General features: G+C 41.4%; 1 protein-coding gene across 2 annotated transcripts; it reads right to left on the bottom strand.

Moving 5' to 3' along the window:
* Positions 1–14,993: 14,993 nt before the first annotated feature.
* On the bottom strand, positions 14,994–18,645 carry LOC135445424 (uncharacterized). Of its 2 annotated transcripts, XM_064707844.1 has the most exons (4): positions 18,407–18,645; positions 17,554–17,653; positions 16,997–17,313; positions 14,994–16,846 (listed from the first exon to the last, which is right to left on the bottom strand). In XM_064707844.1, exons 1-3 carry the CDS (start codon positions 18,559–18,561, stop codon positions 17,011–17,013), a joined length of 558 nt encoding a protein of 185 aa, XP_064563914.1. In that variant the 5' UTR covers positions 18,562–18,645; the 3' UTR covers positions 14,994–16,846; positions 16,997–17,010. The 2 variants fall into 2 exon arrangements, with proteins under 2 accessions (XP_064563914.1, XP_064563913.1); XM_064707843.1 differs by having other exon boundaries at positions 14,994–17,313.
* Positions 18,646–25,369: the final 6,724 nt, after the last annotated feature.

The raw sequence follows: 25,369 nt of genomic DNA, 5'->3' as shown, positions 1-25,369 counted from the left end.
GCTGAAAAGCCACAAGCAAGTAACAGAACTGGAACCTGGACTCATAGTGCTGCTACCATGCTCACAGTAACTTCCCTAATGCATGTTAATGTGAACCATTGAACAATGATCCAAAGTCCAATTTTCAATGCAGCTTATGTTTATTTTTCATATAGAACTTCTGACTTCTATTTTTCCTCTGTGGAAATTAGAAGTCCACACTTACAGACAGGGATTTAATTTATATCAAAATGCAAACTGTTCCACAGTGGTAATTAGGGGTATTTGAAAAGTCATCTAACCTGGAACAATCCCAAATCAAAACCGCAGAGCTGACATGCCTGTCCTTCAGGGTCCTTAGACCATGCCACTTTGTAAGGTAAAGATAAAACAAACATCACCAGACAGGTTTTCTCTTTAAATCGAAGGAGTGAAGATCATTACTTTGTCTCATGTAACAGCATAAAGTTACAAACTTTACAGTGGTACTTGTACTGCTGTTCATCAGAAGGAGGGGATGAAGATATACAAACAAGACATAGTGTCTGCCTAAATTTTGCTCCACATTTAGGAAAGCAAGCAATATTGTAATTTATGGATTACTGTTATCTCTGAGATAGCATTGATGTGAGCAGTAATATGGAAAGCCTTGTATAAAGGAGACTTCTCATGTAATTAAAGAAATTGCCTGTTTTTCAAAAGTTCTGGGTTTTTTAAATTAACAGTGGACAATATACTCAAAATTGGAGTTTTTATTGTGTCCCGTACTTTCTCTTTTTTTTTTTTTCTTTTATGTGTTTGAAGTATAGAAGTCTTCTGCAAATAATTTTCTGTTAAAAATTTCTTATTATTTCACCTGGTATTGAATAGTCTAGGGATTTTTATTAAAGGGGTGTTCTTAAAACTGGCTGGTGACCAGTCACCAGCAGTGTTCATCCAGGTTCAATTCCAGGGCTAGTACTGTTTAATGTATTTATAATATGATAAATATTTTCTTATCCCAAGATGTTGCTGCCCCAAAGTGGACAAGCAAATTTAGCCTTTTCAGATACTGTACAGTTTCATGGACACAAAATCCCTCATAACCCAGATTTGCTATTTCTACCATTGTTCTGCAGTTGGCCAGGTTCTTTTTCACCAGCTGGCCAGTTCTGTGAAATTCTGTAAAATTTTACAGTATCTGAAAATGCTAAATCTGCCCGTTCACTTTAGGACAGCAACACCTGTTAGCTCTGTGGGACAGTTTCTATACAGGTAAATTACTCATAGATGGCATTCAGTTTGGGTTCTGGCTTGCCACTATTCATTTTGTTAAACTCTTAGACTGATACCTGCCACGACTTGGCTCAGACCCCAGAACTAATCCGGAAGGATTCCCACTGGCACCTTGGCAAGTTCTTACTGTAAGAAGCAGTAAGAAAATGCAGAATAAAATGCAGCCATGCATCACAGTTACAGGGACATCCATGGGCAGATATTATGAAGCTAATTTTTTTGTGCAATTTTTTTTTGTGAGTTTTACTTCCTTTTACCCCGAAATCCTTGGGGCGAAATTGTGACTTCACTCAGCTAAAAGACTTGTCAGGGATTTTGGTGAGATCAGGATTCAGCTGATGGACCTGGAGACATTTCAACCCATGGTTGCAACATACTCTGTGCTTCCCTTCTCTGCATCTCAGACACAACACAAAATGTTCCTTCCATTCCTTTAACCTTTCTGCATTTCAAAGGAAGTTCTGATACTTTTCATTTCCTATCCCCAGAGGAATATGGCCTGCTGAGCAATAATTCCACTTTGGTAGCTCATCCTAGCAATTTCCAGTAGCAGCATTTCTTGTGTAGTCATATTTATAGCAAAGTAAAGAATTATCTAAATGCAACATATTTAAATAATTTCAATTATGATGCTGTCACTTTTTATAATGGATGGTAGCACAGGAAAACAATAGTCCATCAGTGTACCAATATAAAACATTAGTTGTGATAGGGTGAAAAACTGAGCATTTTTCCCTATGATTTAAGACATTGGAGACAAGGCTTTTTCATATAAAAAGTAAAATTTCACCCATAAATCAGTAAAAGTAGCTTTTAGACATGTGCTCTATACTTTCATCAATAAGCTTTTTTAGATTGGTTGAGTCTCTCTCTGTTTTGTAATTAACTTATCAAGGAGTAATGGTCTAATTTAAAAAATCCAACTGGATGACAGAAATACTATTTGTTTTAAATTGAAAATATTTCAGCATCTGCCAAGATAGATTTCTTTAAATTACCCTTTAAAAACATTGATTTCTAATACTGTATTTCCTTTTCTCAATAAAAGAGAAATATGTGTTCAGAGGAAGCTGTTTTTAAGGAGGTATTGCTGAGAAACAAAGCTATTCCAGTAATATTAATCCCTCTACGATGAGCTGCCAAAAACACAGCCTCAATTTAATGCTCCAAGTTTGGTGGGTAGTCATTTTTTATTATCCACCAGAATGAAAATCTGAAATTAAATGTTTAGCAACATTTGTACAAATGAAGAAGCCCCCAGCTCTATACTTTGACATAACTAGGACACTCTAACGTAATAACTTTATAAAGATTAATTCTCCCCCAAATTAGTGCCTGATAAAAACATATGGCATGATGTTTACCAGGAGAATGTGCTCTGGTCTCATACAGAGGTTTGTTGCATCCATGGCATAAGACCAGTTCCACTTGAATGATGCTGAATAATGCCCTTTGGATATTTCATAGCTGTTAATCAAGGAAATATGAAGTTAGATGTAATATCTAAAATATTGCCTCCCTGTGCTGACCTCACATTATGTGGCTGATATTAAAAGCCTCATTAAAGTAATTTACTGTGTTTGGAAAATAGAGGTTAAAATGTCTGTACTTGGACAGACCAGAGGTCTTTGTAGCTCAGTTCCCTCTTCCCCACAGTGGCCAATTGTGAGTGCTTATGAAAAGCTCATTAGACATACAAATCAATTCTTTCCTGGGTATATCCTGTAGCTCCCAACAATTCCAAGCTGGAGATTTCTTTCTAGACCACTGCATAATAGTCTTCAATAGGTTTGTCTCCAAGAGGGCTCTGATTATTTTTTTAACCCGTTCTCATTTTTATTACCATAACAACAAGTTTATTCTACATTCAATTCTATTTTATGGAAAAAAAAATTACTTCCTTGTGTTTTGAACCTGCCAAATGACAATTTTATAGACTCCCGTTCAGTTCTCTTATTGTGAGAATGTGATTGCTCTCTATCTGCCTTAATACCAGTCACCATTTCATAGATTTCCTTCATAGTATCCCCTCAATTACCTTTTCTTCAAATAGAAACATCTTGGTCTGTTTACTTTTCATTTACTATCTCCTCAGATGGAAATGTTCCACACCTTTGATCATTCATCTTGATCTTCCTTGTAACCCAGAAAAATACGAGATAGAGAAAGTAGAGTGCTTTAACAACGTTTTCCTGCTTAATCTCAGCTTCTTTCCTTATGGTTTACCTTTGAACTGTGACTATTTCAATCAAACTGGTCAAAATTATTATATAGCCTCTTTCTTGAATGTTACTGATGTTTAGAAACCATTAGTCTATATTAAAAAATAAACCTAAAATTTACCTTATTTTGTTAGCTGTTTTCTCATTTGTGGTGTCCTCCTGCAACACCTTATAGCTGGCTTTTGATTTTGGTATCCTGAAGAACTTCCTATAGTCAGTAAAGCTTATCACTATATAGAATTCTTTACCTTTTCACTGGGTAATGAAAGCCAATAACAGTGAAATTGTAACAAATCTTTATTGTGAAAACACTTGCATTTTTATCCATTGCAGCACAGCTTTTAAACAGTTAAAAAAATACAGATTTTGTTTCTTGCTTCATCAAACTTTTTTTTTATGAGCTTTTACTGGGGGACCTGGTCAACAGTATTTTGAAAGCCTAACTGAATCCCTTCTCAGGTCCTTGTTTACTTTCATACACTCAGCATAAAGGACTCTAATAGATTTTTGAAGTACAACTTCCCTGTGATAAAGCCATATTGACTCTTCATATTCTATCCACCTGCTGTATACCCTAGTTCTAGTTTTGGTTACAGTTTTAGTTTATTTTCTTGCTGCAGAAATCAAACATGCTGGCCTATGCTTACCAAAAATATCTGAAACCCTTCACCTTCAATTCCTGCACCCAATTCAAGTGATACACCACAAAAAGCAATAGAGCAGTTTCATATTTTAACCATGCTGAAATTGAAGAATACGTACTGTCAAGTCCTGGCAATTTATAAATTAATTTTTACCAGTCTGTTCTAATGCCTTTTCTAATGGGAGATTTTACCAACTTAAGTCATCTGCATTGCTGCTAAAGATATGGACAATCTTATGTCCTGCCCTTATGCCCTATGTCCTGCCCCTGCCTCCTTGTTGTGCGTTGGTGCTGACTGTCACAGGGCTGTGTAGGGGGCAAGAGACCTGCCTAAGCACAAAACAGACTCTCCCCTCTCCAAAATCAGCTGGCTTTGCCAAATAGGGTGGCTGATCAGTCTGTGTGTAATTATAGGACCACTTTTGCTGCTGGCAGGGGTGGGGCACTGGGGAAGGATATGGCAAAATGGACTGAGAGCAGTGTAGGTGAATTGTGAAACTGCATCCTGATACTTCAGCTTGAGGCACTTTTCTGTCATTATCATTCCACTCATTTATGTACATGAGGGATTTCCACAAAATGCCATGCCAGCACACAACTTAATGGTGCTGCTGAGAAAGGAGATGGAGTGATGGTGTCTGAGAGGATAGGAAGCCTCTCTGACCAGGAACACAACATTCAGAGAATGGCTCCTTTGCTGTCATGGGTACAAACAAACAGAGTAGGACTTGGTCAGTTGTAAATATTTAACTTTTGTTTCCTGCCCTCTTATTCCCACAGTACATTGAGAGATCTGTATTATGATTTTTGTCCATAGTACAGGAAGAACAGTGTGCCTGAGGTGGGGGAACAAAGGAGGACAAACATTCAAATTCTATGTTCCCATCAAGTCTAGGGAGGAAAGTCCCACAATCTGATTTCTCAGTTTTGTTGGTGCTCTTTCATCTTCAAAAACATTGTTAAATTTCTTGAATTGTGAAAATAGATTCAACATTTTATGATTAAAAAACATCTTGCATTTTTTGGGAGGGGGAGGGCATAGTTGGACTTTTGTGATGGTACAGACAGATGGTGTCCTTTAAGAATCTGGTGAGATTATACAGCTTAGAAAATCTATTACTTTAAGTATCTAAAAGAATACACAGTTGCTGAGCTTTTGAAACTGCTTGGTCCTAATATCACTGCATTCCCACAGTGAAGGTTGATCCAGTTTATGGTCTGGTGGTAAGAGTCCAGATAAACACTAAGAGTGTTTAATATTGGCTTTACAAACAAGGTAGAAAGAAGCACTCCATGGTAATTGGAGTGATAGAGAAACCATGTTATGGATAGAATCCTGAATCACTGACATTTTGTATTTTCAGGAATATTCCACTCAAATATCCTAAAATATTCCCTTAAAACACATGGTGTTTTTGAAGGAATACATAATTAATTTTTTTAAATTTTTATTTCACTACCACCTAAGAATTCCAGTCATGAATGATGAGCCAATTGTAATAGACATCTAAATAGAGAGCGACATGACAACATTCTCAGTCACAAAGATTTTGCAATTTAATTATTAGGAAAAGGAGAGGTAGATGCAGAGGTAGAAGGAGATGGTATCTATGAAGCTACTATGATGTCATGGTTTGAAAAGACAGATGTTTGCTAAGGAAGGCAGGAGCCTCTCTTGAAATGGAAAATGTAAATCCCCTCCCTCTGAATTATTATAATTTTGAAATTAAGGGACTCTCAGGCAAAGATATGGGAGTAGGAATAACAGTTCTGTATTAGAAAAAACAAAAAAAAAAAGCAGAAATACAAAATAACACTGACAAAATATGACTTGACACTTTGTTGTTCAGGGTGTTGGTAGGAGTCTGATTAAATGGTCGCTGCCATCCTCCTGGAGCGCTGCATGTGGTTCTGTTGAAGCAGTGATTCTGAAAAAGGGTGTAGTTTTCCTCTGAAGGTCCAGTGCTGGTATAGATGGGCCTGGTCTTCCTCTGGAAATCCAGTAGAAAAAAGGGCTGCTCCTCTGGGAATCCAGTGGAAAAGGACTCCCAGAGGATATCCTTTGGATTTCCAAAGGAAATTCCAAAAGGTATTCCAAATCTCTGATTATATCCAGGGAGGAATGTTTGGCTCCTCCCCCTGGACAGAGCATCTCACAATGGGATGATGCAATTTTATCAGTCATGCAGTGACCCTCAATGGCCCATTAACAGAAGACATATTCCCCGAGGGAGGATGGGTTGTGGAAGAGATAAAGAAAACCACCCCACCTGCTTCTGACAGATGGCAATAAAATACACACCCCTGGCCACATCTTGCATTTTCAACCTAAGACATTTGATGAGTGTAACTCCTGGAATGTCTGCAACTAAATTCCAGCCATGACAGGCCTATCATGACAGATAGCTTTGGAGAGTGACTGGAAGGATAATATTTAAAATGTCCTACATAACCATTTTGTAAAGGACTATTCAGACTTCAGACTAGTGAAGAAGAAAGCACTTTGAAGCATGAGTTGAAACTCAAATAGACAAGCCACTATGGAAGCAGTCTGAGCAAAGATAGGAACCAGCTTCATTGAAAACCAGGAAAGAGAACAAAGAGCTTCTCCCAACACTGAAACTCATAATTCATTAATAAAGTCCAGGTAACTTTCTGTTGTTGAAGAAGACTGAACTATTTTAGGGATAACTTCGTGGAGTAATCATCCAGTTTTACACTCTGCATGGTTATGAGGACCCTGAGAAGACCAAAGGCTATTGCCTTTGAATTAATGCCTATGAATGAATGCCTATGAATGAAGAGATGATTAGTCATTTAAGTCAGTTTAACTAGCAGGAAACACATACAGCTGTGGCTTATTTTTGCTCAGACACAGTGGACATTACCCATGAGGTAGATACATCAACTGGACAAGATTTTAGTTTGGCTAGAAAACAGATCTGGAATGAAGAGGAAAATGCTTTATTCCATCCATACACATCCAGTTAGCAAGTGGATGTTGCACATTTAAACTAGATGCAAAGCTATATAAACCTAACCTCTACTTACACACAAAGGTGTAGAGACAAAAGAGGCTAGTGTGTCCATCGGGGCTCTTTCCACTGAGCTATGGTCCTGATGTATCCAAGAGCCACCACTGCCTGTCCACCACTGCACTGGAAGACAGACCTCAAAGGCAAAGGGCAGGAACTGGGGCAGGAGTTTGCAGAGAGCATGCAGAAAATACCTACCATTAATTGATCCTGGTTTAGAAACCTCCAAGACAGTCTTAAGCTGACTCAAGAGACTTCAGCATCTTGCGGTTTAGGTCAGGATGGGCTGAATTGCACATTAATTATTATGCAATAATTGGATATGTGGGCAGGAGTGTGACTATTCATTATCTCTATGAAAGAGTGATTAATAATGCAAAGGACACTACAAAGTTACAGAAGAGTGGCTATCTCTACTTCCCCTCTCCTTGCTGACAGGACCAGATATTGTCAATAGATGGGAGGAGCAGCATTAATTGTGCTGGTTCCAGCTACACAGGCTTGGTCCCAGATATTCCTGAAGGTAGGGCTCTGTTACTGCCCTTCAGGTAGAGGTAGATGAGTTTCATGAGGTGGAGAGCACCATTCATGTTGGATGATTTTTACTGGTTGTAGGTTCATTCTTCATTCCAGTGTTGCTTGATTGCCCATTGAGTCACTGGGCAAGTGTTTTCGTATTAGGTCAGTTCTGCTACTGCTACCAGTCATGTTTTCTTAATAAAATGTGGCTGATCATGCTTTACCCAACAAAAGTTAATTCCTGACAACTACGTAGCAATGTAATGAAGATTGAACTGTGAGCCTCTGACATCAGTTGTACTACTTGAGTGCGGTCAGCCCAGCAGGGGCAGCTGAAGACTGTAAGGCACTGTGCCTTGGGATACAGAACCTGCTGTTCTGGCCTAAATAATCCCCACTCAACCTTTGCCTCCTCTTTGCTCTGTAAAGGAGCCACACCAGCATCCTCTTCTTTTCAGCGGAGACGAATTAGAGGCTACAGAAAAAGCCACAAAGAAGGCTTTTTCATGGTACAATTGACTTGATAGACAAAGACAGCTATAAGGTGGGAAGTAGACAGTTGTGGGCTTCAGAAACTCAAATCTCCCAAGAAAATGAGGACCCACCCTGAGGAGGAAAAGATGAGAACATATTGAGAAAAGGGAAAGAAACTGAGTAAAGCCTACCCTTCATTGCAGGTCTACCACAGGCCCATGACATCCTGCTGGCTTCTCACAGATTTCCTCCCTATCCTTACAGGTATCTCCCAGGTGTCTCCCAAACACCTTCTGAGATTTCCCTTACCATTCCCAAGAACGTGCTCCACTGCCACAAAAGCTGAAAAATGCCAACTGCTGCCAAGGAGATTTAAGCTGTGAATTCTTAACAGCATTGTAGCCTGGAGGCTTGCCCCAGGCAAGTAGGCCTGAAGAGTTTTAACCCAAGCTAACTCCAAAACAAGAAACACTATTGTTTGACAGCTGTAGCTGTTTGAACCATGGAACCAAGTGCATTATGACTCTTCTTTGCTACACTTCCTCCTCTCCTGCTGTGCATATACCAGATTATGAGGGACCTCCGGAATCAGCATCTGCAGATCCAGACAATCAATTGCCTTTATTGCTTATCTCCACATTGCAGTACAGCTTGCACATGACTTGTATTCTAGAAATACCGCAGATAAAATAATTAGACAAGCAGGTCTGCCATGCTAACCAAGGAGCACTCTTCAGCTTCCCACAGGTCCAAGCAGCCCTAGGTAACATCTTAAACTACACCATAATGGTAAATAATGGTACCTCTGTGTTCATTCTTTGCACTCCATGCTTGTTCACTTTGGCTTCTCTCCATTGCCCTCTGCACTTCTTCCCTGTGAATCCTCTTGCATCTTCCAGCAGTTTCTGGGTCCATTCCAATGCCATATGCCATTCAGGCTCCCTTCTCCAGAGTCCTTCAAATAACCTCAAAATTGCCATGAAACAGCACCATGTAATCATTACAAGCAGAAACTAGAGGTTAAGATGCTACCTAGTGTTCCACGCTGGAGCTTTTTGGCAATCACACAAAGCCAGAGACTGCCACAGCTCAGACTTTTCAGTGTTTGAATTCTGCCTGATCATCACCATGTGACACAAGTTTATATACGATACTTCAGCTAGATGAAGCATCTCACAGGATGGTCCAGCAACACACTTCTCCACATACCCAACCAGCTTGTTTTGCTGGGTTTATTATTCCCACCCACACCTATAACCTGGTTATCCCTCTCCAGCATCTTATCATAGCTGATTTACTGATAAATTAAATTTACCTAAATTAATTTGAAGAGTAACACACACCCTCAGCTGTCTGCAGCAGATCACAACTTCTTGGCTCTCATTTTTTGATGATGCCATTAGAGTTGCACCCCTCTCTTTGAGCAGCATCTCACTTGCCCCTTGTTTAACAGTCCTTGTTTTTCTTGGCCTGGAAAAAGTCATGTAAGATTCAGACAAATGATTAAGTGGAAACAGGTTTTTTCTTTCTGCCTCCTACAGCCTAGACTGTCATATTCTTTAATGACATCTTTATAAATGCTGTGTGCTTTGGTGCTGTATGCTGTACAATCAGATATTGAATGCAACACAAGAGCAAGATACCAAAGCACTTGTGATACCGTTGTGCCCATAATGGCCTGCTTTCTCTTTGTTTTCCTTTTTTGATGTGGGTATTTGGATAACTTAGAAATTAAAATTATATCCTGCTCTGAGTGATCATTCTTATCAGGCAGAATGAAAAGGGTACTTCTTTCCCTTTCTACTACTGCATGCTTTGCTGTCCCCTGAGCACATCTCATTTAATTTATCTGTTATAAATCCTGGTATGTGTATTCATTATGGACTAGGGATTGTTTGTGCAAATGAGTTATGATTCCTGTGGAAAAACAAAACCAAAACAACACACCAATCAAACACAGGGACACAGCTCATAGTTAAGTAATGCTGGATTCACTCCAGGGGCTTCTGCTCTGTGTTGGGTGGGACAAGTTAACCCAGTAGCTTCTCAGTGCTCTGTATTGCCCAGGACAAGAAGCTGTAAATGCTTTCTTGCCTTGTGAGTGGCCGATGATTCCATTCGGGTCCTTAAATTTGATGCACGCTTCTCCCTCATGCTGAATTGAATGAATTGAAAAGCACTGTGTGCTTTAAAACTCCTAACAGAGCAGTTATTTAAAAGATGCAAGAGAACCTGGTAGCAGAGAATAGATATATATTTTTTATCTTAGAAATTAAAGAGCTGTGGAAATAGCACCAGAGATATTCTTCTCTATCTACTCAAGAGTCAGACACAATTTCAGTTCTTGTGTTAAAATTATCCCTTTCCTCACTACAAACCTCAAATTCCACAGAAACTAGAGGAGAATGGCATTTTGAGTGGTTATAGAAAGGAAAACAGTCCCGTGCAAGCATGGTAGAGACTATAAATCAACTCTGAAAACCATGGAAGAGGATGTGTCATGATTCCACTCATGCCACTAGGGTGAAATCTGTCATGAAATAAGTGGGAATTGTTGTCTGATGGTGCTGAAAGTCTGATTTCCTCACCAAGTCCTCTATCCTCTAAATATATGCCCATTAGGAAAGAAGTGGACAGTAACCATCTCTGTTGTTTTGCATTCTTGACTGGAAATAGCTCTGTGCTGAGCTCGGTAATCTTCCATGCATGCTAAAAATGCAGCTGCCTTCATGAAGACTTTCCACATAGGATTAAAACAGTGTCACAAAAATGGTAGGTGTCTGCATATGCTCAGATGATGAAGAGGTGATGAGTAGTTTACATGGCTTTGCTTTTTTGGAACATGGTGCTCAACCCCCAACTACATCATCCTCTAGTACCAATACATACATATGTATACCTATAGGATCTAAGATTATTGCAGATATTTTTAGGCAAGAATTTATATTAAATGTCACACTGGTATTTACTGCAAGAGTCATCTATGGACTTAAAATTTTACGCTAGTGATTGAATAATCTGTTTTTCAGGATTGTGAGGAGAAGAAAGACCACAGTGAAATTTGACAGCTAACTCTTAAAAACAAAAATAATCCACATACTGGGCAAATCAGCTGACAAGCTTCCTCCTTCATTATAGGGGATTGTAAAAGGACATTTCTCTAAAGTTTCATACCCTTTATGGAAAATTATGCAGATATTAATACTGCCCACTGACATGATATATCACATTATACTTCATCCCAAATCTAAAAGCAGTTGCTCAAACAAGCCAATACTTAAAAATAGGCTTTATTGTATACATAGAGGTAAGTTTGGGAAAGAATAAAGTAAAATTTTTCACTTCTTTAGGAACATTGTATCATAGAATTCCCCCTTATGTTATTTTGAACACATTCTTAGAGCCTTCTTTGGTGTCTCATGCCTTTTGATATGTGGAGCCAACCTACTAACAAAGCATCAATATTGTGGTAATTCAGTTTTATCACAACAGGAAAGCTACAGTTCAACACCATTTTGGAAATGCTGATCAGTAACATTAAAACAATTCTCTAAATCTCAGAGCTGGTAAATAACTTCTGCAGTCTTCATAAACAGATTGGTCCATTCTGTTCTGCTCCCTGCTTTTCAGCACACAAGAGTTCACCATACTTGAATTGCAAATGAGCAGCATAAATGTTAAAAATGTTTCTGCCTGTTATTTTCATTGGCATCAGTCTCAGCAGTGTTTTGGAGACAGAAGAGAATGCACAAGCTGCAGCAGGGCTGCAAGGAAACACTCATTTCCCCAGTCTGATGGCCAGAATGGAAGATTAGTTTTATCCAAGCCCTTGATTCTTCCCTGCAATCCTCATTGGCCTGACTCGGAGCCTGGTCCTTAACAGACCACTAAGAACCACTGCAAACATCCCCTATACTCCATGATGGTCAACAGCATCCTGTGTGTTCCAGCAAGCTGGAAGAGACTTTTCTAAAGGCTTCACAGGATGCTTGCTGCAAGTGCTAACCAGCCAACACCATGGGAGAAACAGATGTGGGCAACATCCAGGACTGAGCTGCAGTGCGTGCAGAGACAGCACACACAGGTGATCACTTTTGTATAACACAGCTTACCAACCAAACTGGAGCAGCCACCTGTGCAGTGCCTGTCAAATTAAGCAGAGGTGTGCTTAGAGACTTGAGCTATTGGTGCTACATCAGGGGAGGAGACTAGGAAGTTAGCTTATACTCTTAGAGAGCTTCTGTGTGTTGTAGGCACATTGGTTTAATCAACATTCATCTGTGTTCTGTAATTCACACCAATTCCTTCAGGCTGAGGAACCCACATCTGCATCTTCTGGCAGACTAAAGGCTCCCACAGATTGCCAGGAGGGCTGTTGGGTCGAACCCACATGAAAATTGAAGCACTTTTTCCTTCAGGAATGGTGATGCCCATTGCAGTGCTAGGGATATAAAATTATCTCAGAATTTAAAGTTTGTCTTGAAGATGGGACAAAACAACTTTCTAGGAAAAGAGATGTGACAGTTGCCACTCTGTCACAGCAAGGCTGCAACAGCAGTGAGATGTACAGAAATCCCCACAACAGAGCCAGGGCCACACTTCTGACATCCCATTCAAAGAGTCTCAGAACACAGATCTGATAATCAAAATTACTTGAAAGGTGATCTTATCCTTCATTCCATTAAGAGAATAGTTTGTAACACCACTTCTGAGAGGAAAAGGTTAAATCTGAACAGCTTTTTATGCTGAATTCTTCCTTTTAAACACAATTAGTGTCCATTGATACCTCAGACTAATTCATGCAACAGCAATGATTTTTTTTTTTCTGCCTGAGGAAAATTTACACTAAAATGTGGAATAAGGCTATGTAAAAGGCAAAATAAACAAGCCATCCTAGCCAATGCCTGCCAAGAAAATAAGATCCAGCACTGGGATTCTTTGTACTGCTGAACCACTCAGTCTCTGTTTTTCACATTTACTGCTTGTGCAGATTTTTTTTTTTTGTAAACTCAAATGTCCACTGGGACTGGGAAAAGAAAAAAAGGTATGTTTAAACGCCTCTTCTGTCCAGCTCCATTCCTTGAGTAATTGGATGCAAAAGAAATAAGAAGAAATAAGAAGTCTCTCTCTTCCAGCAGCCAGAGTATTACAAAATAAATTGCAGTTAATCTATAGCAACAGAACTGTCCATTTCTTCCAGGCAGATGAAATATAAAATATGCAGTAATGCTCAGAGCACTTGCTAATTATTTAACAGAGGGATTTTCCACACAAAACACATTTAAAAATTGAAAAGCTTCACTAGTCCTGACCAGAACATTTAAAATAAGATCTTTATCGGTGATGTTTTAAAGCAGAGGACTGCAGTGACCCCATCTTGTAGCCTGAATTCAGCTGAATCCTACACCGTGTTATAGACCCTTCTGCAGAATCTGTTCTTAACAGGAAAAACTACAGCATTATGTATCACCGGTCTGGAGCAGGAATGATTTCTAAAGACTGGCCAGGAAGAAGCAGTGTCGAGACTGGGAAAGGATTTCCAGATGAGTTCTGCCTCATCTGAGCTTCAGCTACTCACTTGCCTGCTAGTTTCTCCATGTCTGTGTTTACCCAGCTCTAGCAGTGATCTTTGTACACCCTTCAAAACTCTGAAGCTGAGGTACTGCTGCACACTGTAATACCTGGTGAGTATAATTTATAATAGCATTTTATTTCTCATCATTCAGTATCCCTCTCCTCAAGCATGCTTAAATTTGCAGGTCGATTTTTGAGGGTTTTTTTCCCCTTTTTTCAGTGGAGCTGCACCCAGCTGTCCCTACCTTTTGCTTTAGAGCTGATGTCATCATTTCATCACCATCCATCCATCTTCCCCTGCAGCGTGTGCTACTTTCCCAGGGCTGCAAATTTCACCTGCCATTAATTCTGTTAATTCACCATGCTTGTTTAGGAAGAAAAAAAAAATAAAACTGTGAGGAAACATTGACATAACTACTGGCCTTTTTCTCCAGACCTTTCTTAAGCAGATGTGTGGACCTAAGTGAGGAAAAGTCAGGGACTGCAGTCTTTCAGGGTCATAAAAAAGAGAACTAGACTGTCCTAAGCTAAGGAAAGCAGAGCTCTCAAAGAAAAGCGTGGGGAGGTTATCAAGTTTCATCCCTAAAGATATTTGCATAATTTGGGTATTTACCAGGAAAGAGATGGGGAGATTGGATCCTGCTTTGTGGTAGTAAAATCATGGGATAGATGAGATGAACTCTTCACATTCCTTTCTGCCCCTGTAAGTTTATGCCATAGCTGTGAAGTTCAGGAATATACATTTGTCTTTCACTACATATATTAACCTCTTTCACCCCACTCCCCAGCCAACAGATTTAAGGTTTATACTGCTCTAGGGTGAGGCCTCTGTCCAAAAGTTCTTGTCCCCATAATACCCAAGTTTCTCTTACAAAATTAACCACATTCCATCTTGCTGAGTGGGGTGAATGCTTCCCCTTACCCTTTTTTTTTTTACCTCAAATGCAACAGGCCATGTTAGAGAAAAATTTCTTCTCAAGTCAGATCTCATCACTAGTTCTAAGCATTTGAGCAAGATGCATGTGTCAGGAGCAGGGCCACCATGAACACCTCTGTCCAGCTTTTCATCTCTTGCTAATGCTAATTTGATATTTTAGAGGAAGACAACACATCCCCAAGTCACCCTGGAAGTAACAGAGCTGGGAACCAGGGGGCAAAAGTGCCGTCAAAACAACAAAAAATATTATTCCTGAACCTTGTTGGTAACTCACACAAAATCTGGAGTATGGTGGCATTGACGGACAAATACAATACATAAACAACACACTGAGTGGAGTGAGTTAATCTTTATTCCAAGCAGCCTCCCAAATAGGGAAAACAAGGAAATACCAATGGGACTGAAAAGGCACATGGAGTCAGTTCCTGAAAGAGGTTCTTGCATTCTTCCATCTGACTCTCAGTGGAAGAATGTCCTTAAACGATCAGATTCATCTTGAGGACCCCAAGTTATGATATGCCACCCCTAACCTAACAGAAGCCACCGCCATGATCAGCCTTCTGCTGTCCCCTACCTCTGTTGCCATACCCTGCCACGGCAAAGAAACAAACACGATTTCAGGGACAGCCTCCTTCCTCCTGGCTTTTGATCCTAGTGTCCTCATGACAAATATTTGGCATCAACAATATTCAGTGACTTCCTCTGTGTTTACCTTAACCATACCACAGAATTGCTCTTAGGGAACCACTTTCACATGTCACCTCAACATAACTCCTTCTGCAGCCATGTAGCTAACACAGATTTTTGGGCAACCAAAATGCCTGTAATTATATGGGCCAAAAAACTATGGTCACAGCACACATCCATCTGCAAACTGAGAAAATGCTGCAGCTGTGTGTTCACATCACGGGGGACACACCTTTGTGAAAAGTAAGCTGCCCGCACTTCGGGAACATCATGGGTAAGTTCCCATCACAATTATCACAATTCCAGGGGCACTGGTTCCACCATGTCCCTTGGCAGTCCATTTCAAAGTCTAATCACCATTTCTGTGAAGAAATTCATCATTCTGTCTGAACCTCCCCAGGCACAGCTTGAGGCTGTGTCCTCCTGTCTTGCCACTGGTTGCCTGGGAGGAGACAGACCCTATTTGCCCACACCCTCCTTTCGGGTGGCTGTAGAGAGCAGTAAGGCCTCCCTGAGCCTCCTTTTCTCGGGGCTAAACACCCCCAGCTCCCTCAGCTGCTGCTCACAGGACTTGTGCTCCAGACCCTTCACCAGCTTCATTGCCCTTCTCTGGACACGCTCCAGCCCCTTAATGTCCTCGGTGACACTGAGCCCCTCGGCTCAGTGTCACCGAGGCCACAGCGTGCGGATGCAGTAAAGTGAGGGTACCTCCCCCCGAACAACTGGCAGAAGTGTTTTCAGCGCCAAGAGTTGCCCTTCTGCTTTCTCCGCGAGCGAGGGCTTAGCGCGACACTCGCGCAGAGAGCGTACCCGGCACTCCGGGATTAACCCGCACCCTCCAGGAGCGACACCGCGGCACCTCAGCGGGGAGGGCAGCGGGGCGCTGCGGGTCCCGTGAGGCGGGGCCGGCCGTGCAGGTGCGCCGGGCCCTGCCGGGCTCTCCCGCCCCGCTCAGGGAGGGAGGGGGCGGCCGCGCTGCTCCTAACGCGGCCTGACAGGCGCGGGCGCCACCGCTCCCCCCGCGCGGCCCGCGCTGACATCACCGGGCAGGATTTAAATAGCTCCGCAGCCGCTGCCGCCCGGATACAGTGCACCCCATTGGTCGCCGCCGCAGCCAATGGCTGCTCCGCGCCGCTGCGCTCCGCCAATGGCGGGGCCGCGGCCGGCGCGCGCCTCCCCTGTCGCTAAGGGAGGGAAATACAGCGCGCGCGGCGGGCTGTCAGGTGCGCCGGGATGCGCCGGGAACGGGGAGCAGCCGGGGGGCTCCGGGCGGGCTGGGTGGGTGGGTTCTGCTGCCTTCGCCCCCCCTTGGTTTTCATCCCTGCTAGGCGAGCTCCCCTAGCCAGCCGTGTTACTCGGCGCGGGGAGGGAAGGGAACAGTGTGGAAAGTGACTGTTCTCCGCTTTGTTTTGAGCGCTCCGGCGGCGGCGGCAGCAGCGGCTCCCGGGCGGTGAAATGCAGGACGAGCGGCCCCGCCGTGCTGTTTCCTCCTCGGGGAGAGCTTGAAACGAGAGGGAAAGAGAGAGAGAGAGAGAGAGCGAGAGGGGAGAGCGATCGGTGGTGACTCGGGGGCCGGCCGGGCTGCCGCTGGCGCTCGGCGGCCGCAGACGGTGGATTTGTGGGAAGAGGACGGGATGAGCAATAAACGCACCTGGCCAGCGGTGTTTAGGGGAGCGGGGGCTGGTTCCCCGCTGGCTGCCGGAGCCCCTGGACTCCGGACGCGGACCCGCCGAGCTGCAATGGACGCTGCCCGCCGCTGGCCGCAGAGCGGAGCACACCCGCCGCCGCCGAGGAGGGAGAGCTGCCCGCCCGGAGCCGGCCCGCAGCGCGCCCCTCGCCCGGAGAGGGACCCGGAGTTTGCTCTTCGGCATCGCTCCGGTGACCGCGGGCTGTGCCAGCCGGCCGCCCAGATAGGCTGCGTGGCAGCCACGGCGCGAGCGAGTAGGTAAACGCCACCGTGTAGATGTGCTGTTTGGAGAGGAGAGGAAAAAAAAATAATTAAAAAATGAAACCATGCGAGGATGCGGTCATTGGGCCTGGCACAGGGGATGGGGCTGCACGGGGAGATGGAATAGCCTACTCTGCCGTGCCCTGCGCGGCGGCGAGATGCAGGAGGACGAAAATGAAGTCCTTACGTAAGGCGGGCTGGCAGGATGGCCGGGTACCTGCTGCGCCCTGCATCGCCAGCCCCTGCCCCGCCAGAATTACCTGGGCTTCTCCCTGCCGTGCCGCAGCCTGGCTCTGCGGGGCCTGTCCTAAAAGCAGACTTTCATCCGCAGGAGCTCCTGCATTTAAGAGCTGCGTAGCACTGTGGAACAAACATAAATCAGTTGCATTCCAAACTCAGAAAATTTAACCCATTTCACTTGTTACCAAGCTTACTAGCTTGAAAACATGGTATAAATCTACTCAGCTGTCAAGCCATGATAGCATTACGTAAAACATTTCTTCTTGGTTACTGTTTACTGCTTCACACTCTACAAATATTTCTGACTTATTTCTTTCCCGTATCTACAGTGTGTTAATGCATTGCTTGAATATCCTAAAGATGTCGACCTGCATACTCAAACGACAAATGCATGTATAAGAATTGTAGGAAAAACATGGAACAAGGCTGAGACCTTTTTGGTTTTTTAAAATTTGATTTTGGTTTCTGGTTTTCCCTACATTTTAGTGTAGGGTGATAAACTTTCTGCCTTGCTGCTTTTCTTCCCCATCCATCATCAAATTAAGAACACAGCTTAAGTTACAGTTTTGTTGGAGAGGGTTTTTTTTTTTTATGTAATCAGAAATTCCTATGCAACATGAAACATTAATTATTGCAGGAGAAGCTTGCTGTAGAGGCCCCGGTAAATGTAAAACTAAAAATCAAATGAATGCCTAACCTCTCCTTGAAACAAACCCACCGACTTATTAGAATCTGAGGTGCCTACCTGTCTACATCTCTGTGATGTGATGAAGTTTGTGTCAAGGTTTCTTTCCCTTTGGAAAAGGGGAGCCTCTGAGATGAAATCGTTACCCACGTCCTCCCCCCATGTTTCTGTTTCCTCCTTCTCCTTACCTGTTATTCCTGTCAGTGAAAGATGAGGACTGTGAAGCCTTGTTTCCCCTTCTGTTGTTGCAGAACTCCTTGGATGCGTCGGAAGTAAGCGCCGGGAGCATTTTGTGATCTTTGTGGGAGGAAGGCACAAGCCACCCAGGCCCTGTTCCCTCCATCTTGAGCCTTCCATGGTGATTTGCAGCAGCACAGGGAAGTATGAAGCACTGAGGGACAGAAGTCAGTGTTTAAACCTGACTTCATTTCAGCATTAACAACCACACAAGTTTCAGATAACAGAGGACCAGGGGTAGAATAGCAGAAGCACTTAAGGTGCCTCATTTATAAGTTCTCTTTTGCATATCTAAAGATTAGGGAGCTGTTCAGAAAAGATGATTATACAAGTGTTTTTATTTACTGTCCTAACAGAAGATGATGAACCGCATTACCTTACATGCATCTTGGATGCATCTGTATTACTACCATATAGATTTCTGGGGACCTACATTGATTTAAGTTAGTAAAGAAACCCAGTGAAGTTTTAAATAATCGGAATAATATTCTCCCTCTCTTTCAGTCAGATTTGCCCTTCATGTTCCTTGTGTTTCATAATCCTCCTAGCTCTCCATTTCGTCATTACAAGACCAGCATCTCTACTGTAAAAGAAAAAAAAAAAACCAGAAAGAGGACCCCCCCCCTCCAGAAAAAAAAAAGTCTTTTTACAATCTGCTATTTAGATCAATGTTTAAATAAATTTAGGGCACAAAGTGATCCTGGTTTTTAATAGGCCTATTTAGTTTCATTTACTTACACAGATATTTTTTTGGAACCAGAAGCTCTCAGGAAGAGAATGTGTTCGATGCACCAATACCCTTTAGGATTTTGATGAAAGACAGGATATCATGAGTATCATCGCCACTTCTGTTATTCTTCTTATATAGTAGCGACAAGATTGAATCACCATTTTTAGCTATTCTTCAGCAGAACTCGTAATCTATCAATGTGTCAGCTCAACAGCAGTTTTCTCTTCACACTAATGTGAACCAGAAGGTCCGGCTATCACTGATTTTGACATTTTTATCTGAGATTGCATGTATTGCAGAAGTTTGAAATAGATGAATTATAGGGCCTATTACATTTTCATAAAGACGTACAAAACATAGAATACATCACCTAAAACATTTCAAACTATTTTATACCGGAAAACATTCCTGTGCTTGGTGTTTCATAAGCCTTCTGCTCGAAGCACTATTAAATATTTGTCTGATAAATAACAAGGATGAGATCAAGTGTGGGTCCTGCAGTTTTTTAATGCCTCACATTGCCCTCTCTGTTGTTACATAATGCATCATAAAGAAATACGTGCCTTCATTCTCTTTAAATCACTCCGGCATGGATAGTACTAAGCCTTCCTTCAAGTCCTCGTTATGCAAGTCCTTGCTGCTGCTAATAGCTGTCAGCTCTGCATGGTTACTTAAAAAACAAGGTAACTGCAGACTTTTTGTGAAGTTCCTTGCATTTCTGGAATTTTCAGTGAGGTGATTCCAGGTGTGTTGCTCTCTTTTTCAGCTACAAACTAAGTTATTACAAACAAACAGGTTTTCCCCCATTAGAATAAAGTCCCGTTCATTCCAGAACATCAGAACGTAACTTATTTTTTTGTTTAGTTGCCTCTATAAGCACGGTATGAGTATCTTAATGCACTTCAGTGTCAAAACAGTGGAATAGGTCAGAATGCAGTAATATTTTGAATGTCTGTTGGAGAATGCAGGTATATAACTAAGTACTGAAAAAATACATAGCACAGTAAAAAATCCATGACCAATCTAGCAAAGCTGTTAGGTAACAAAAAATCCATATAGGCATTAAGTACTATTATTTAAAGTAAAATCTGTGTTATACAGTATAAGCAGCATTCAAGTGAAAATGATGAGACATCTATATAGAACAGAAAGTGTAATTTTTAAAGCTATGATATGACGTTCTGTATTTCTTTACTTTGAAAGTGGAATTTTACTCGTCATTCTGTAAAGGTATAAAATTAACAACAAGCACTTCAGGGAATTAAGAATGCTGCCTGATTTGTGGAATTTTTTTTCCCTCTGTAAAACACAGAGATCATTGGCGGCAAAAAAATCAGAAAAAACCTGTCTGGGTTTTCCAATATCATGTAGATCTTGTCGAGTATGCTGTCTTTTAAGATGGCCTTGGTTTTAAAGAGACTGAAATAGGAATATCTCAAAATTCATCATACTGACTATACTTAAAAATATTTTCTCTTCTTTTTACTTGTATGATATGCAGGTAGTAACTCAGTGATGTGTCACCAGGAAAGGAGGGTTTGTTTCATATTCCGTTAGCAGATCGATTAGTTTAACAATCCTTTATTGCATTTCTACATTTCTTTACCTTTTTTGTTGCTTTTGTAAATTTGAGGTACTAGCTTATTTGTTTATTTCCATTTTCCTACTTCTAATTATTTTGAAAGTTCAGCTATAATTTGTTCAGATTTTGGTATGACACACGGAAAATATTTTTTTTTAATTCCTTTTGCAAGCAGTAGGTTGGTGGGAGGAGGTCTGCACTGTAAAACAGTGTACCTATGAAATTGTACTCCAGTGGGAGATTAAATAAGAAGGAGCAGGATGACTGAGACAAGTCATTTGTCACAGATGTTCATGCAGTTCTGATGTTTTATTTTAAGCTGTATTCATCAAACGTGCTAAGGAGTAATTTCTGTCTGATATGAAGTTCCCATCAAAGGAGACTAAGTGGTTTAAGTTTAAACTGTGGTTTGAAAATACAGGGAAATGTTACTGGACCGGTGACAGTTTGATTCGGTAGCCAAAGTGGACACAAGGAAGTAAATTGAAGAATGCTATTTTTGGCCTAAAATACGTCAGGAAAATACACCACTAATATGTCACTGAGAAGCAGTGACTTTACCTAGAAGATGGTTTTATCTATGAAGCACAAAGATTTTACTGCATCTGAATTATGTCAATTATAAAGGGTACCGACGCCGTGGGAGAGCAAGCATGAAATGGTGATCTGTGAACCTCAGATATTTGAGCAACATTTACTGACCACTTTTACAGTATTTTGCAAGTTTATTATATAGGTTTAGTATTAGTTTTATTTAGTGCCAATGGAGGAGGTAAGCACTAGCGTAATTGTGATTTGGGGTTTTTCAGATAGGCCAATTATCATATTTAGTAAAGTACAATACGAATGAGAAGGCCCGGGACTAAGATTACTTTAAAAGACTGATTTTTTAAAAAATCAGTGATGGACTTAGTTTGTATTAGTTGCTCTCTCTTTTAATATAATTTTCTCTTTTGTTAAGTTCGACTCTCTTCCTTCAGAAATACTGTGTCCCAGCCCCGAAAGGGAGAAATATAATTACTACTATTAGCTTCTGTTTACTGGAGCAAAATTATTTTTTTTCCCAAACTGAAATACATGCATCATTTGCTAGACTTCCAGCGATTTTTATGTATGGTATTTCTGAGAAAGAGGTTGTAATGTCCGTTTTAATGCAGCTTACCAAAATATAGCAGCCATAATCGAGCGCTTTTCTCTTTGGTAGTCAGATATACAGAATTGTCAGGCTGTTTGCTTTTAAATACCTGAAAACTGAATCGGAGAAAAGTATTTTTGATACAATAAATTTGGCTTTCCAGTCTGTACTTTCTTTTGAGCTTTCTAGGTAAATGCTGTGCAGATTGATTATCAGAAAAATTGAGGCTTACGTAATCGGGACATACATTTTTCTACTGCCTCCCTTCCCCCACTTAGCTTTCATTTTACTATGAAAAATGAAAAAATTTGAAAAGAAAATTACTATGACATACTGATTATACACACATTTTCATGGAACTGCACAGCTAAGCTAGTTGTATGTATTTAGTAAAAGAAACAGCAAGCAAAATATTAAAACTTGAGACGGCTAAACTTTAAAATTATAGTCGTCATTCAATACAGCTTTATCTAATATGCTGTACCTAGCTGCATAGCAATAAGTCTTTTTTCTTTGGATAGGGAATTAGAGCACTTCTATGTAGTCATGATTTAGAAAAAGAAAAATAAGAACGTCGTACCCCACTTTTTTACTCGTCGTAAAGCTGATGCTCTTTTGTAAGGGAGGTGGTTTAACACCTAACTTTGAGAGGATGATTTTCAGTGATTGTTGTTGACAAAATATAAGCAAATGAATCAGAACTCTGTTCTGGTAGATAATTACAAACTGAATTAACTAAAAAGAATAATATTAAAATTTTATCTAAATATGTTAACATGAGCTCTTACCCATAGGTGGCAGTCATCTTTCACTGTAGCAGGGATGCCAAACTTTTGGTTCGTGGTATTCACGCTTATGCTGAAATAATTTTGATGAGGTATGCGTATGTACATAAGAATATATATGTCTGCATTTTGGGAGAGGGGGAAGGAGGTGAAATTTACCATAAAATTAGGTAGTAATTAGGAGGAATCTAAATTGCTGTGTAGAAGCAGTAAGATAAGAAATCATTGTATTCTGGAGAAAAGGTAGAGGGATTTTTAGAACGACAGAAACACATTTTTTTTAATCAATCCTTTGCTGACGCTCCTCAAAACAAAGTAATGATAATTCAGAAACCAGTTAGCCCTACAAATTGAGCAGAAAAGCGGATATCTTGCTGCCTTAGTGAACACAACCCTATATCGTGCCGAGTCCTCCAAACCACATTTCTGTCACCCTTTATCTGTAAATTACAGAAGCACCACAATGATGATGTTGCCCTGGAAATCTCAGCAAAGAGGTGTCTTAAAATTGAGCAAATACAGACAAAGTGCTCAGGATGAGGGTGTCCTTTCAGTCCTGGAGAGCAAGCAGAGCCTGCGGGCTGCTGTGCCGTCCTGTGTCTCTGCAGGGCTGCGATCGACACCCGTGGCAGCGCTGCGCAAGGGGAGGACGCTGCCTGCCCGAACGGAGATGTGCTCCGTTCTGCCATCAGCTTGTTTTAGGGATTTATGTGGTTTATGGGGATTTCCTTTTGCAATACCACTAAGGAGGCACTTGGGACCCCACCAAAACTGGAGGGGATAGAAGGAACTAATAAGGTCGTCTCAGGCTAAAACAAACAGAAGTCACGAAACTACAAATGTGTCATAGTGAAACGATAACATTCTTCTGAGAATAGAAGACCGAAACCCGAAATTCCTGGGTAGGTGAAGTCATATTCTTTTTTCTATTACAGCTGCACTGAAACTCTTTTTAGTTAAGATTAATCTAATATTGTGTCAAGGTAGGCCACTGTACACATTCAGCACAGGTCAGGAACTAGCATTTTACAAAATAGAAAATTGGAAAAATAGACAATTATATGTTGCTGTTACAGTGTTTCACTGTGATGCAAGATTAAGGGCTCAGAATTGAGCAGAATGGTGCAGTATTATTAAAACAGAAGGACTAATTCTCCTTATGCAAGAGTCGCAGCAACACACATCATTGTATAAGCCAAAGCAGGCAGTATGATTTCATAGTCACACAGGGTATTTCCACAGACAGACAACCACAATGTGACTAATTAGATATTTGCATATGCATGGCCCCATTTGCTCCCCAACTGTAATAATTAGGAGTATTGCACTTCACATTAATTTACACTCTTGTGTAACACTATTGAATATACGATAGAGGGTGGTGATAAACTGGCCGGTGACAAATGGGTAAATTTGATACGTGTTTTGAAATCAGAGCTTTCATAGCCAGCTTTGTCCTTGACAAAGTGGGCAGGGCTGGAGAAGACCTTCTTTACTGTGGGGCTTGTTCCTCTCTATTGCAGGCAGCTGTGTTGCACTTTCCAACTTAACATGCAGAGACACTGGACTCCATCTTGAAGCTACCCCTGCCATCAGCTTGCCTCTGTTTTTTCTGTTCCTCTGTGTGGTTAAAGATTTCAGGTCGTGTGTATCGTGACCAGCTGAACATCTCACATTCTGCAAGGTCTTCAGTTTAAAGAGCATTTCTCTCACCCAGTATAAAGTCCGTTCCCATCTGTCCTCCCTCGAGTTTTTCAGTTTACTGCCGAAACCTGCTCGGCCTGAGTTCAGGCAAACCAGCTGTGCCGTGCCTGTCACAGACAAGGGTGCTTTTCACTGATGGTTCTTCTAACCCTCCTTTTTACCTCCACTTCCAGGAAATGTCTTTTAATCTGCAGGGTTAGAAGTAAGCACAGTGACCCAGATGAGATGTTGCCACTGCCTCTTATGGTGGCATTAATATCTTCCCATGCCTCCTGGACACAAAACAACTAATGTTTTGATTTTTAATGTATTTATTTTAATATTGAAGCTACCTGCTCTCAGTATCTCAAAAGCTGTAAGGATTGACCGAAACACCAAACTTATCCTTTTTTTATGAATAGTGACAGCAAACATTCTTCATTCCTAGCTTGTGACCTTGACCTTTGCACTATCATACTGGTATTGCATGACAAGGGTGTCAAAAGGCTTTTTTATGAAAGGGTGTCATCACTTTCATACAAGCCACGGGCTTCCCCTGAATTCCAGCATGTCCAGATTTGTTTGGGAATCTCTGCACTTTGCACGACTATGGACGTGAGCTGGCACAGGCACACGATGCAGCGCAGGGCACTGCAGGGGAGCCGGCTTGGCTTATGGAACAGAGCTGTCTCTAGGATTAGGTTACCTCCAGCACATCACAGTGTGTTAGCTCAGGTAAGCCTTCCAGAGTTTGTGCAGCACTTCTCACTTGCTGTTCTGCACTGGCTTCATTTGACAGCTCTGGGAGCAAGAGACCAAATTCTGAAATATTTTTACAGGAACAACAGAGGAATGGACTTAGTGTCTCATTATATTGTTTCTATTGATCTTGTAGGTTAATCTCCAGTTTACAGGTGATGTCTGTGAAATTGAAGGAGGAATGGATTGTGTGGCACTCTTGAATAACATCTAAAAATAAGAATTTTCTTTTTTGCCTTT

Source organism: Zonotrichia leucophrys, chromosome 3 (assembly GCF_028769735.1).
Source record: "Zonotrichia leucophrys gambelii isolate GWCS_2022_RI chromosome 3, RI_Zleu_2.0, whole genome shotgun sequence".
Lineage (NCBI taxonomy): Eukaryota > Metazoa > Chordata > Aves > Passeriformes > Passerellidae > Zonotrichia > Zonotrichia leucophrys.
The sequence above is the reverse complement of the archived record's forward strand: the minus strand, read 5'-3'. Positions and strand labels throughout refer to the sequence as shown.

Coding starts and splice junctions, on each gene's coding strand:
- LOC135445424 (XM_064707843.1), bottom strand. CDS start 18,561: ATGGAGGGAACAGGGCCTGGGTGGCTTGTGCCTTCCTCCCACAAAGAT. Junction 17,654..18,406: donor TTCACTGACAGGAATAACAG/GTAAGGAGAAGG, acceptor TTTGTTCCACAG/TGCTACGCAGCTCTTAAATG. Junction 17,314..17,553: donor CACGGCAGGGAGAAGCCCAG/GTAATTCTGGCG, acceptor CTCTCCAAACAG/CACATCTACACGGTGGCGTT.